We start from the raw sequence: 13,088 nt of genomic DNA, 5'->3' as shown, positions 1-13,088 counted from the left end.
ACCCACATCTGGTCCTGCAAGGGGGTGAGGGGGAATTGGCACAGCTCTGTTGAACTTGGAGCAAAGCCAGTTTCACCAGCTGGAGAGCTGGGATTCTCCATCCTTCCCTCCACCCCCCGCCGGCTGTACGGAGCCAGGGAGGTGAGGCATGATGGATTCTGATCCAGCCATCTCTTTGTGCTTCACTTCCATGACACAAAACCAGCCAATCTCATTACGGAAGCAAGAATTAGATTGTGCGGCTTGACTGTTGCAATCTGCGACAAGATGCTCTTCTTCTCGGCAGCGCCAACAGCCACCTTATTAGACAGCCGGCGGAAAACGAGGCGACGAGAAAATGTCTTCATTAGGCAGCTGTGCCTGCCGGAGGGCCTTCATCTGATCTAGAGGTAATCAAGGTCGCCTGCGCTCAGCAAAGAGCCAGCAAAGCCCACGGAGCAGTTTTTCTGGGGACCTGCTGGGAGAATCCCTGTTGACACAGGGGAAGAGCCTCCTTCACAGGGATCTCCCCCCCCCCCCGAATAAATGGACAAGGCCACGGATGCAAAAGGAGACTGGGATCTCTACAGAGCATGTCTGAAACTGTTTGCAGCTCAGGCTTCTTAGGTGCATTCCTGCAATATAGGGTTGCCAAAGGACCAAAGAAAGCTCTGCTCTTGTGCCTGTAGCAACAAGTGAGCCTTTTGACTGGCAGGAGATAAACGTCTTTGCTTGAGAGACTAGCTCCACAGGCAGGTGAGAAAGTTGGCAATTCTACTGCAGCAGTGTGGGAAATACTTCCCTGGTGGTTCCACCACAGGTTTTTAGGAAGCTGTTGAACCTAGAGATTGCCCAAAAGAAGAAATCCAAGTGTGGGCCAGCATTAGCCCATGGCCTCCAGCTTTTGCATAATAGCATGCTCAAACGGCAAATGCACTCTAATTATTTGCGTTACCCAAGATCTCCCCCAAATTATACTCCTCTGTTTTTCCTAGGATCCCCTTGCAGTTCTGCCAAAGTACAAATGGAGGGAGGGGTCACACCCAGCCTGGATTACACGCACCACCTCTTTCATGACTTTGGCAACTGATTTGCATTTACATGGCCCTCACTCCCTGCACCCTCTCCCCCCTCCCCTCCCCACCTATATACCTCTGGCCAGTTTCTTCATACCCTCCATGCATCTGACGAAGAGAGCTGTGGTTCTCAAAAGCTTATGCTACAATAAAGTTGGTTAGTCTTAAAGGTGCTACTGGACTCTACTATCTTGCAGTTCAGGACTCTGCTGTCGCCCAGAAAACTCCAGTTCACAAAGCTACAAAACTTGCTCTCCTGATGGCTTGCTTTCACAACCGAGGGTGGAGATGGGAAATCATTTTTAAGAGAGGCTATAGCAGTTGGGGGGGGGGGAAGCACCACACACACATGTAACAAAGGGAGCGCTGACTCTTCAAAGCTCACACTCTGGAAATCTAGTTGGTCTTTAAGGTGCTGCTGGACCCAAATCTTGCTTTATACACACATTTGTTCATCCCACCATCACCTATTATCAAACAGGTTTTGCAGGTTTTTGAAAGAAACCTGTTTGACCAGAGGCAAGAATGTGGGGCGGGGTGGGTGGGGGAGATCTATCACAAACAGCCCTTTTCCAAAACAACTCTCGCCCCTCACTCACCCATCATTATCTGCCAAAGTACAAATTGGGAATTGTTCCAACCAGATCTACATTTCAGAACTAGCTTTTGGACTGCCTACAACATATAAGCAGAACAGCCCCCCCCCCGCCCCCCCCTGCCCTGCTAGCAGAAACAAGACATGTAGGGAAAAGCATGCCAATCCACACTGGCTTGGGGTACGACAGACTGCCCCTCCCTCTCCAGGGACAGCCCAGAATTTGAAGGCCTCCCAGCCCCTCTTCTGGAAGAGCCCCATTTTAACAACACCCTTGTAAACATGAAGCCTGGACACGGTTCCCAGCTCCGTCATGAAAATTCCTGCAGATCTGAGGATGTGACGCCATAAAGTCCACCCTCAGAAGGTGCCATTTCCACCAGGGGAAATGATCTCTGTAGCTTGGAGATTGGTTATAATTCCAGGAGAACTCGAAGCCCCACCTAGTAGTCAGCAACCTTTTAAAGCAGGCAAGATTTGGCAGAAGTCAGCAAGAAAGCATTTAAGACCAAAAGGGTTTATTTTGTGTCTGCAAAGAGGAGGACCCTTTAACGTATGAGCTGGTCTGAACAGACCTGCTGACAGTTCTTCTGTGCCTGAGAATCGCCAGGCTTTAGGGCAGAAGCTAACTTGCCGGGACAAAAACTGTTTCCGATAAAGGGAGTGGACCTGGCCAGAGCAAAACGAACAGCCCCCGTCTCCCTAATACCTTTGCCAACTGTGAACACTCCATTTGGACACCTATAAACTGGGGGCAAAGAAAGGTGGCACGTTCACTGCGAGACCATACATTTCTGCCAGTGTCCCCCTCCTTGTATAAGAGACAGGCTCCCTGCTCCCATCCTAAAGGGTTCAAGTTTATGTTTGAGCACATTTTACGTACAACCAGAGCAGCTGCAATTTCCATCTCACATGAGAAAACTGCCTCTGAACACCGCTGAGAATGACCACACCCCCTAGTAAATGAAGCAACTAACGAGACGCGACCTTCCTGTCCTGCTGTGAAGCTCCCGGGTGCCGGAGCCCCAGGATCCAAGAGAGGCACACCCCCCAGGGCCACCGGCTGTCATGTCAGGCAGGATGCTGGAGGCCTCTTCCCGGTCGGGCCCCGTTCTGGGCTGCCGCCCTGCGTGCTGTTCTGATGACACTCCAGACACATCAATGCCTGAAAGCAGTCCGGCTGGATTCGCTGTGAGACGAACTCTCAATAAACTGAAGGATTTATAAAGGGGGACAATTTGGCCCCCTAATGCTTCCTCACCAGCCAGGTGTATCCAATAGGCAAGTCGAAAGACGTAGTCACAACCTGGGGAGGGGGAGAGAAATGGTGGCGCTTCTGTTTTTTTGGGACCGAAAATAGTTTTTGTTTTTTTTTGGGGGGGGGGAGGTTCAGAGAGAAAAAATGTTACATCCATTTAATGTCTAATTAGGAACAAAATAAGCTATGGAACTGGTGTATGACTGGTAATAGTCCTTCTCCGACAGCAGCGGCGGAGACGGCCCATTTCAAGGTTGAGTTGCTGAGAATGTAATTGTGAGGCTAAAATGAAAATGAAATTGGAGTTATCAAGAGATCGGATCTGGGACGGGTTTAACTGGCTGATAAAAGCCCTCACGTGCCAGCGCTGGGATTCACCCCAGGGCTGATTCAGGGGGTCCACCCCCCCAGCCCCTCTGGCCCCAGCCCACCGCCAAACTGCTCCAAGCATCGCTGCAAGCACTTGGTTTGAACCCAGCCGGCCACAGTGTGGCCCAAGGGAGGGGCCCCAGCCCAACACACCCTCACCCCCAACAGCGTCTGCAGCACCCTCCTCGCTGTGTCGCCAACAAGCAGTTGCATGGCTGGTTTTGTTGGCGACCAACATTGTGAGTCTTCCTCCAAAACTACCACTGAATTTTGCTCTAGCAAAAAAAGCAGCAACAACCTACAGACAATTCCAAAAAATGTTGTATGACCAAAGGTCTCGCTGCGTCCCTCAAACTCACATTCAAATCCAGTGCCCGTTTGGGCTCGAGACGAAATTTCAGCAGGCTGTTTAGAAACAAACAAAGAGCAACATCTATTAGTCAGGATGGCTGCTTAATTAAAAGAAATTTCCATCAGTTCTATAGGTGGTAATCAAATAATGCATCAAATGTGTCAAAATTTGAACATGAATAAAACACAAATTCAGAGAAAATGGTATTTATTCTTTGTTTTTACACAAATGTGGCACACTGCGCCCCCTCCCGAAAGGGGCAGCTGCCTCCTGTTACCCATGGGCTTATACTTATATTAAAACATCATAACCATTTTTTAAAAATGTGGGGGAACCTTCCATGTAGAAGCCGTGTTGCCACGTGATGAGCAAACAGCCACAGAAGCGGCTGTGTAGAAAGCCCCAGACTGTCCAGAATGCAAGCCCTCTCCCTGCGTTAATGGTCCTTCTTTGTCCTCCCTCACGTCTCCCTGTGGTTTGAGCAGAAGCTCTTCCATGACCGCCTCCTCTCCTTCCACCCACATCTCCCCCACCCAAAGCAGTGGACGATGCCTGACTTAGCTGCATTCCAACTTTTTCTTCAGAACTTTTTCTGCATCTAGTGACACAAAAAACGTTCTATGCTTAGCTTGCAGGATTCTAATTCGAGCCCAGTGGGAACGGAGGCACCAGCTGTTAAGGAGGCAGTGAAGCTGTTCTCTTTACTGCCTTCATTTCTACTTCCGAAAATGCACCAATATATACAGATTTTTTATTTATACAATGTATACAGAACTTTTAATTTATATATATGTATGTATGTATGTATGTACGTATATATATATTCACACATGTATACACAAATGCTCACGCCCCTTTCTCAAAAGAAAAAAAAGTCATCGGTGAAAAAATTCTGGTGACTCCAAATCCGGCAGGGAGTGCACCAATTCCTATGTCACCTGGAAAGTCTTTAAAAACCTCAACCGGGAGTAAAAGGCTAACCAAACACGAGATCTTTGATTTGAAAAAGAAGTCCTTCCAGAAGAATGTACGCACACTGGGGGGGGGGGGGGAATAAAAGCCTGAATCCCCCTCTGGGCAGAGCAGGCAAACGTTGCCCCAACGATACTTAGGATGGCCAGGCAGCAAAATGCACCCCGTATTCCAAAGGGCCGGATCCGCTGCCAGGGCCACTAATCTTAAGGTGGGAAGGACAGAGACGTGGGAGGGGAAGACAGGAGCTCTGGGCTATAGCATCAAAGGGACCTGCCAGATGAGCAAAGTGCTATCAGTTTCGCTGCTAGCCGGCAATTTGCCATTGGGGTTGAAGTTCCGGTAGCCTCGTCCGCCAGAGATGACAGCCAAGGAGGAGATCTCCTTGCGGGGAGCATCCCGTGTGCATGGCCTGCTCCGCACCCAGACGTCAGGGTCATCGGCCATTTCGTAGATGGATCCGTCTTCCTCCGTGTGCTCCAAAGCGCTTCCACCAGTGGCGGACGGAGCCTCCTTCACCGAGAGCAACTGTCCAGGGAGGTGAGAGGTGGAGCGGAGGCGGTACTGCAAGAGGACGCCCTTTTTCCTCCTCTCCTGCGTGGGGGGGCTGTCCTGGGCTGCCAGCTCTGAAGGCCTGCTCTCCTGCCTCTCCTCTTCCGTAGATGCGGAATCTGCCGCTGGCTCCTCCTCTTCTTCCTTGTCGCTCTTCAAGATGTCTGGCGCCAAGGTGGAGAGGGCCACGGCCAGGAACTCCACTGGTCCACAGTGGCCGTTGAGGGAGACCATGCCTTTCCCTGGCAATGCAAGGGGAACAGGAAGCGATCACCCTGCTCCTTATCCAGGGACTGTTCTCAGCAGGAAGCCGGCCAGCCTCACCCCTCACCGCGCGGCCCTGACACAGCAGGGCAGCCAGGGGCAGCCAGGCCCTCGCTCCTTCCCGCCTGCACTGCCAGTCTGTCTCCACTCCTACCACAGCTGGAAGGCCACATCACGCCACCCCCACCTGCTCTCACCTCCAGGGCCTACAAAGCTCCGGTGGACGCCTCCGTCCTCGCAACATCTCTAGGTGAGGATCTTGCCTCGCCCAACTCCTGCTCCTTGCTATTGGCTGGTGCCTGGTCAGGCTGCGTCTCTGCCTCTAGTCCTAAGTCCCAAACCCGGCTGCGCATCCTCACACCGAATGCTGACAGCACATCAACCCCAAAGCCCAAACAAATTTAGGAGGGAAAACAACCCTCCTAACAGAAAACAGCTTTGCTTTCAAAAGACCTGCTGCATAGCAAGTGCAGAGCAAGGAAAAGGCCACGGCGACCTCTGGGAGCCGATGCCGTGCCTTTCACGTTACCGCTCTGCCTTTTCCCACCCCTCGCAAAAAAAGAGTGACGTCTCAGCACACGGACACTCACCAGTGATCTTGGGGATGCCCTCCAACCTGGGCACGGGCAAGAGAACCACAATGCCTTGGTCTGTGCCAACCCACAGCAGGCCCTGGCAAATCAGAAGGCTGGTGATGCGGACATTCTTCTGGCCTGTGGGAGGGAAGAGAAGAGAAGAGGGCCGTCCAAGTGGCCAAGCGGTCCAGCCCAAGGGCAGGCCCTGGATCCCCTCGGACCAGCCTCTGCACCCCAGGCCACAAAGGAGGAGGAGGAGGAGGACCAGACTCAGACACATCCCTCTTCTGTTCGAGCAAAGCAAGGCACTCGCGTTCTCCCCTCAGGAAGGAAATCTCTATGGAACTACAGCCACTCTTCTTCTCATGCAAGCTGTCTGCGTAAGAGCCCTTCTGTGCCACAACCGCAACACAGTTCCTGAGAAATTCCAATAGCTAGAAATGCAGCTCCATTACAGGAGGCCATTCCCAACCAAAGGTGTCACAACAGAAAAGGCCACGTCCCAGGCAGACACCTACCGTACCTCTGAGGGTGGGGGATATGGGGCAGGGCCTCTGATGCAGATCTTAAGGGGCTGGGCAAGGCCATAGAAGAACCAGTGTGGAGTGGCGGTTAGATTATGACTGGGAGACCTGGGTTCAAATCCTCACTTCAGCCATGAGGCTCCCTGGGGGACTCGGGGCCCCTCCTCCTCCCTCTCAGGGTCCTTAGGAGGATGAATGGGGAGGGTTCCCTTGAGCACCTTGGGAGGAAGGGCGGGAAAAACATCAGATCGGAGGGGGGGAGTGGGGCGGTTGTGCCCCCCTGGCCATTCTGGTGTATCCACGCCAGCCCCAGGCATCCACTGGCAGACACAGCAGGACAGAAAGCAAAAGAGAGGCTCCCAGAGGCAGACCTCGAGCTGACTTGGGCCCCGGGAGGAGACCTGATTTCTCCAGAGACTGTGTTCAGGGAGCTGAGAGGCAAAGGGTGGGTTAATGCGCCAACCAAAAGCAAGAAATCACGGGGGCCACTGCAGGGCGTCGGGCACCAGAGGCACCCTCCCTCCAAGGCAACGAGTCTGTTCCTGAAGCCTCAGCCCTGAAGGCTTCCTGCACCCGGGTGCCTCTGCCTCAGCCAACAAGGAGAATTGCGGGTTGTTTCTGGCTCCACGCAGACAACAAAGTGGGCAGGTTGCTGCCGTGAACTGACATGTTCTCAGAGTCAGGCCAGATTAGCTCTCCCCACCTGGTCAGCCAGGGCCTGTCTTTCTGGCTTAGCTCAAGAGGCAACAAACAGAGGCAGGGAAGCTGGCGGGCAGATGAGCAGGGACACCTGTCGCGGGTGCCAGAACGGGAAGGGGTGGGGAGAGAGGGGTCCATCCTGAGGAGAAGGCCCCGGGGGATAGTCAAGAGGACATCCATTCGCAGCTCATTTTAAAGGTTTTGGTGTCACCTGCCCCCAAGGTGACGCAACAGCTGTGCTATAATGCACTGCAGTCCACTGTATGAATATCTTTGGAATTCCTCGCCAACATTAATTCTCCCTGTTACAGAGCTGGCTTGATAGGTACCAGTGTCGAAGTGCATTTTCAATTTCGCCTGAAATTGAATCCCCTGAAGACGGAGGTTCTGTGTCCGGGTTGTGGGGCAATCGAGCTGGGAACTGGCTCCCAGCCCTCAACGGGGTACAACTGAAACCTTGGCCGACGGTGAGGATCCTGGGTGTGGCCTTGGATGCCACACTTTCAATGGAGGCCCAGGTCACGGCCGTTGCCAGGTCTGCCTTTTTTCACCTTCAGCTGGCCAGGCAACTGGCGCCCTATCTTTCGCCCCGGGACCTGGCCACAGTAATCCATGCAACGGTCACCTCCAGGCTAGACTACTGCAACTCACTCTATGCTGGGCTGCCCTTGGGCCTGACCCGGAAGTTACAGCTGGTCCAGAATGCAGCGGCACGCGTCCTTACCGGAACGCCAATCCGAGCGCACATTCATCCTGTGCTGTGCCAGCTGCACTGGCTCCCAGAGGAGTTCTGGATCCAGTTCAAGAACCTTGGTGTTTAAAGCCCTTCACGGACTAGGACCTGCATACCTGTGGGGCCGCCTCTTCCATAACGTCCCCTGCAGGGTGTTGCGCTCTGCAGACAAGCAACTCCTGGTGGTCCCCGGCCCGAAGGACATCCGTCTGGCCTCAACCAGGGCCAGGGCTTTTTGTGCCCTGGCCCCGGCCTGGTGGAATGCTCTCCCGCTGGAGATCCGGGCCCTGCGGGACCTGTTACAATTTCACAGGGCCTGTAAAACGGAGATGTTCTGCCGGGCCTTCGGCTGAGTGCCAGCGGGTGTCCTCCTTCTTCCATCTAAGACCACCACTTCTTCTGCCCTCGGCCATCTGCTATGCCCGTATACAGACTCCCAATATTTGTTTAGATAGCCTTCTCCTGAACTATTTTAATGATTTTTTTAAAATATTGATTTTATGTTTTTGTGATTTTAATGTATTTTTAATGTTGTTAGCCACCCTGAGCCCATCTGTGGGGAGGGCGGAGTATAAATCAAATCAAATAAAAATAAAATTTGGGCACCGAAGCTTCTCTGACTGTTGAGGATTTGAACCCAGAGCCTCAGGGTTTGAAAAACAGGATCTAACCCAACAAGCTGCCTTGGAGTCGTCGTGCTCAAAGATTCAGGGACTTCTTCAGGAGTGGAAGGGCATGCAGCGTCAGCACACAGCAAGAAGCCTCCAGAGGGGTCAGGAATGGTACCGAAGGGAAGCAGAGACCCAGAGCAGGGCACGGGGAGGGCACCCAAGGCCTCCGGGCCAACCGGTGCCTCCCAGGCCGCTGCCTGGGCTGGGATGAGGCCTCAGGGCAAGGGCAGGGGGAAGAGGCCCACCGGCCCAGAGCACCACTCCAGACCCCTCCCCAAGCAGCAGTCGGGTCTCCACTCGCAGGAGTCCCACCTGGGGAACGAGGCTTCGGATTCCCCGCACGCACGCACGCCTCACGCTCTTCCCATTAAGCCTGGGGATGCAGTGGTGCATTTTAATTGCAAATTAGCTCCTGAAAGACCAGGAGAGTTGTGGGGAGAAAGGAGATGAAATCGTCAATAAAACAAGGTGGGAGCTGGAGAGCCTAAGGGGGCGGGAGGGGGAGAGGAGTAATTGCCAGCATTAATAGTTAAGAAGCAATATTGTTCCCAACAAGCCAAGCTCTGCTAATGCGTACTCCGGCGGGGCTCTGTTGCTGGGCGGAATCGGCAGCAACCTCTCCGCTCTCCTGGCTGCCCTCCATCAGTCCACACCGCCAGCCCAACTCCGGAGATCCTGAAATTCTCACAGGTGGCATATCTTCTGGTCCTCAGCCAGCTGAAGGCTCAAAGCCGTCACTGTGGGCTGTAATAACCTCCATCCCAAGCCCCCTTCCACATGCTGGCATGTAGGAGCATGCGCCGTTTGGATCCAGCACACAGCGATGTAGAGGGCAGCTACTCCTCTGTCCTGCATACCGTGAGGTGCAGGGAAGGCAGCAGAGAGGCTGTGCGGAAGAGGGGGGAACACCCTCTCTGCGGCCACCTGCTGCTCCTTGGCTACTGCAGTTTGACCTGGCCCCATTCCTACTTGGGATGTTACAACTTGGACCATGGAGAGGGAGTGTCAAAGCCCACCCCAAACATGAACCTTCTGGCACTAGACACGTCCTGCTGTTGGCAAGGAGGTCCATCTCCCGAGGCAGACTGCAGGGTATCATTTCTATGGCAGCAAATGGCCACTGCTACGTTTTAATGCCATGGGGGCACCGTTCGGATTTTCTGCCTTCAGGCTGCCTTTGTTACTGGATGACCTTGAGCCAGACACACACACACACACACACACACACACACACACACACAGAGTTCATCTACCCTTACAGGGTTGTTGTGAATGCGAACAGGGGGAAACACGCAATCTATATCACCTTGAGCTCCTTGGATCAAGGATGCAAATGTAACAGATACAAAATGAAATGTACAGCCCTTCCTGATCTTAGCAATGACAGCAAATGCAAGATGTCCCCCCCCCCTTTCAAAAGGGGGCGGGTGCAATCTAACGGCAAATAAACATTTTATCTCAAAGACTTAACACTGCAACGTCAGATTCACTCGAGCGATCTATCTCCAAATATACAACTTTTAAAAGGCTGGACCCCTCTGCAAAGACTTTATTAATGGCCTGTCTAGCTAAAAAGGATGAGAGAGCTTAAGTTCAAAAATACATTAATACCAAAAATGCTCACGCTGGGGAAGGAAAGAAGTAGCGATAAATTTTTTAAACGTGGCTTTTTCTTAAAAAGGGGGGGGGGACAGAACACTTTACACAAGTAATGCATTTAGTACTAATTACACAATTACTCTATTCTACAGCAGGAAGAGAGATATCTAAAAGGCTTAAGGAAAAAAATGAAAAGATTAATGAGGCATTTATGATGGCTTCTTAGGGCCATTTTGCTTTGCAAAGCTGCTAGGGAACATGCGTGGTGCAGGGGTGACTCTGGAAGCATAAAAACGGGTCTGGCGAGGGGATGACCCAATGGGGACCCTCGGCTGGCGACGGATCCCACCTCTGGATCACCCTTCAAGCAGGGAAGGGAAGACAGAAACACACCCCAGGGCCCAGAAACCCATGCGCGCGCTGAGTGCCTAAATCTCTGCAGAAGCTCAACTAATACTACAACCACCCCACAAAGGCAGGCCCACAGCAGCAGACGGGATTGCTGCGGGCCAAGCAAAAACAGGGTCTCCATCCTGAGGAGAGCTCTGGACCGGCAGACCGCGGAGCTCTACAGCGGCCACACGGAAGCTTTCCGAGGGAGGTCTTGGAAAGGAAGAGGAGGAGGACGGGCAAAAAATGGAAGGCCAACAACAGAGAACGGCGCACAGCAGTGAAAGAACAGGAAAAGAACTGCGAAGAAGCCTGTTGTCTCATCTCTATATGAGGAGGAGAAGCAGGCAGATACTTGCTGCACGGGGCGCCACAGTGCAGGTGGGTGGCAGCTACTCAGGGAGGCCAGCCTGCCCTGAGCTCTGATCCTGCCAAGAGGCCTCTGCCTTGCCCGGCTTGCTTCAGGCCCTTCCGTGAGCCAGAGACTCCGCTTCTCCCTCTGCACATAAACTTTTGCAGCACACCCCTAATTGTGCAGGAGGTGGGGAGAGGGAGGCACCATCTATCAGTTCCCCAACCAACCAACCAGGCCCCCCGGACCACAGAAGACCTGCCAGTATCCTCAGGGGCAGCAGCACCAGAGACATGCCACTGATACAGCAGCCAGGACTGCCCTCCTGACACACTGCTGTGAAACGGCAGCCAGGGCCTTCCCCCTCCCCAGGCACGGAAGATGCTCTTCCGGCCACATTCCAGGCGTGGCCCCCTTGCCCAAGGATGCTCTGGGTCTTCGCCACCCCTTCCCACCTACCTGGCAGGACGAAAGCAGTCCGTGTTGCAACGTTGATTTCCTGCAGGTGCTCCAAGGTCTCGGTATGGAAGAGGCGGATTGAGGACCCTGAAGAGAAAGCCATCCAGACCCCGCTGCCTGCTTTGATCATGTGCGTGACACGGGCCTCCTCCTCTGGGTGGGCTTCAAATGTTTGCTGGTGGGGGGAGTAAACAAACAGAAATGGTGTGTTAAATGGGGGCAGAGCAGGACGGGAGAGAGGCAAATGCAAAGCTTTTCACCAATCCAAAATTAAGTACATTTAAAGTCTCAAATCCTGGCCTCCAAACATTTACCTGGAGAAACACATGCTAATAATCTTGTGAATACATAGTCCATGTTTCGCTAAACCTCTATAATCAGAGAAAACTATTCAAAACTCAGATTAGAAGACATGTTATCATTTTTGTAAGAGAGGTTTCAGGGTGGGATAAATTGATTTAAATATTAGAGGAGAAGATGGAGGGAGGGATTATCCGTTTATGGCTGGCCATCCCTAAATACTGGGCTACCTTGGCCAGCTCGTATGATGCTAGCAGCTGATCGCTTTCACAAGACAAGGCAGTCGCAGAACTGGAGAACTCTCCGCTTCTGCCCTTCTCACTCTCCTGAGAGAAGCGAGGGACACGCAGCTTAAATTGCTAAACCGAGCCAATAACAGGAATTGGTATCCCAGCTGTCAGGATTCAATATATATATATATAAATACAGAGTAGGAAATGGATTCTTGTTTCGATTCCACAAAAACAAGTCTCTTAGCGTCCCCTCTGGGCTTTTTTTAAAAAAAGGTTTCATTCCTTAAGTCTACTGAATTTTGAAGTGCCTCCTTGGCAAAGAAGAGAAGGAAAAAGGAAAGGAGAACAGCTTTGACCGCAGAGACGGCCTCTTCAGCACACACCGTTGCCCAAGATCTGAATCCATCCACTACCTGGTTCAAGTTATTTTCCTTTCAGGCTCTTTGCAGGTCTTCTGGGGCTCAGAGCGGAGCATTTTGAGGGAGGGGGCCCTGGCAGGGCTCAGTCATCAATCACAAGCGACAACCAAGATGGAGAGAGTGCCTCTGAGTGCACGCAGAGTCTGCGGCTGCTTCCCTACAGCAACCATTCCCTGCTCTGCAGCCGTTGCAAAGGCATCCTCAACAGCAACCGAACGTCCACCTACATGGGAGGATTCTACGTTCTCTTCTTGTGGTTTCTACCCCCCAACATGCACCACCAGGCAGCATTTTACTGGCATTTTTTAAAAAGGAAAATTGGTAGTTGCTATACTCAGGTGGTGTAGGGAGGAAATTGTGGCCGCACGGGGAAGACTTCAGCAAAATACCACCCATGCCACGGCCCCAAATCAGACCACAAGAACAACAAAAGCCAAGTGCGTGGTCAGAATAGCATAGCTGGGGTTCCAGGGCATCAGAAGAGCACGTATGGAACAACTGGGCAGTCAGGGGGAACATACCTCGGAGGGCCTGCATAGTTCTTTTTCCTTGTTACTAAAAAATTGCAATTAATTCAGGAGGATTCCTTTATTCCAGTTTGGATTCTGGTGTGCAAAACATGACACACATTGCAATGGAGCAGACTATCTACGGTAGCAGCACAGCCTGAATGAGTGAACAGCCTAAGTATATTAATAAAGCAAAAAAAGGTTTCAT

At 52.4% G+C, this 13,088-nt stretch overlaps 1 protein-coding gene across 7 annotated transcripts in view; it reads right to left on the bottom strand.

Moving 5' to 3' along the window:
- Positions 1–3,819: 3,819 nt before the first annotated feature.
- ARHGEF10L (Rho guanine nucleotide exchange factor 10 like) overlaps positions 3,820–13,088 on the bottom strand; it is a 119,544-nt gene continuing 110,275 nt past the window's right edge. For all 7 annotated transcript variants that reach the window (XM_055001440.1, XM_055001439.1, XM_055001441.1 and 4 more), the window contains 3 exons: positions 11,420–11,594; positions 6,008–6,130; positions 3,820–5,395 (listed from right to left, as the gene is read on the bottom strand). In XM_055001440.1, coding sequence (XP_054857415.1) covers positions 4,857–5,395; positions 6,008–6,130; positions 11,420–11,594 — 837 coding nt within the window. In that variant the 3' untranslated portion in view covers positions 3,820–4,856. The remainder of the gene's footprint in view (positions 5,396–6,007; positions 6,131–11,419; positions 11,595–13,088) is intronic.

Source organism: Eublepharis macularius, chromosome 17, assembly GCF_028583425.1.
Source record: "Eublepharis macularius isolate TG4126 chromosome 17, MPM_Emac_v1.0, whole genome shotgun sequence".
NCBI classification, from domain to species: Eukaryota; Metazoa; Chordata; class Lepidosauria; order Squamata; family Eublepharidae; genus Eublepharis; species Eublepharis macularius.
The sequence above is the reverse complement of the archived record's forward strand: the minus strand, read 5'-3'. Positions and strand labels throughout refer to the sequence as shown.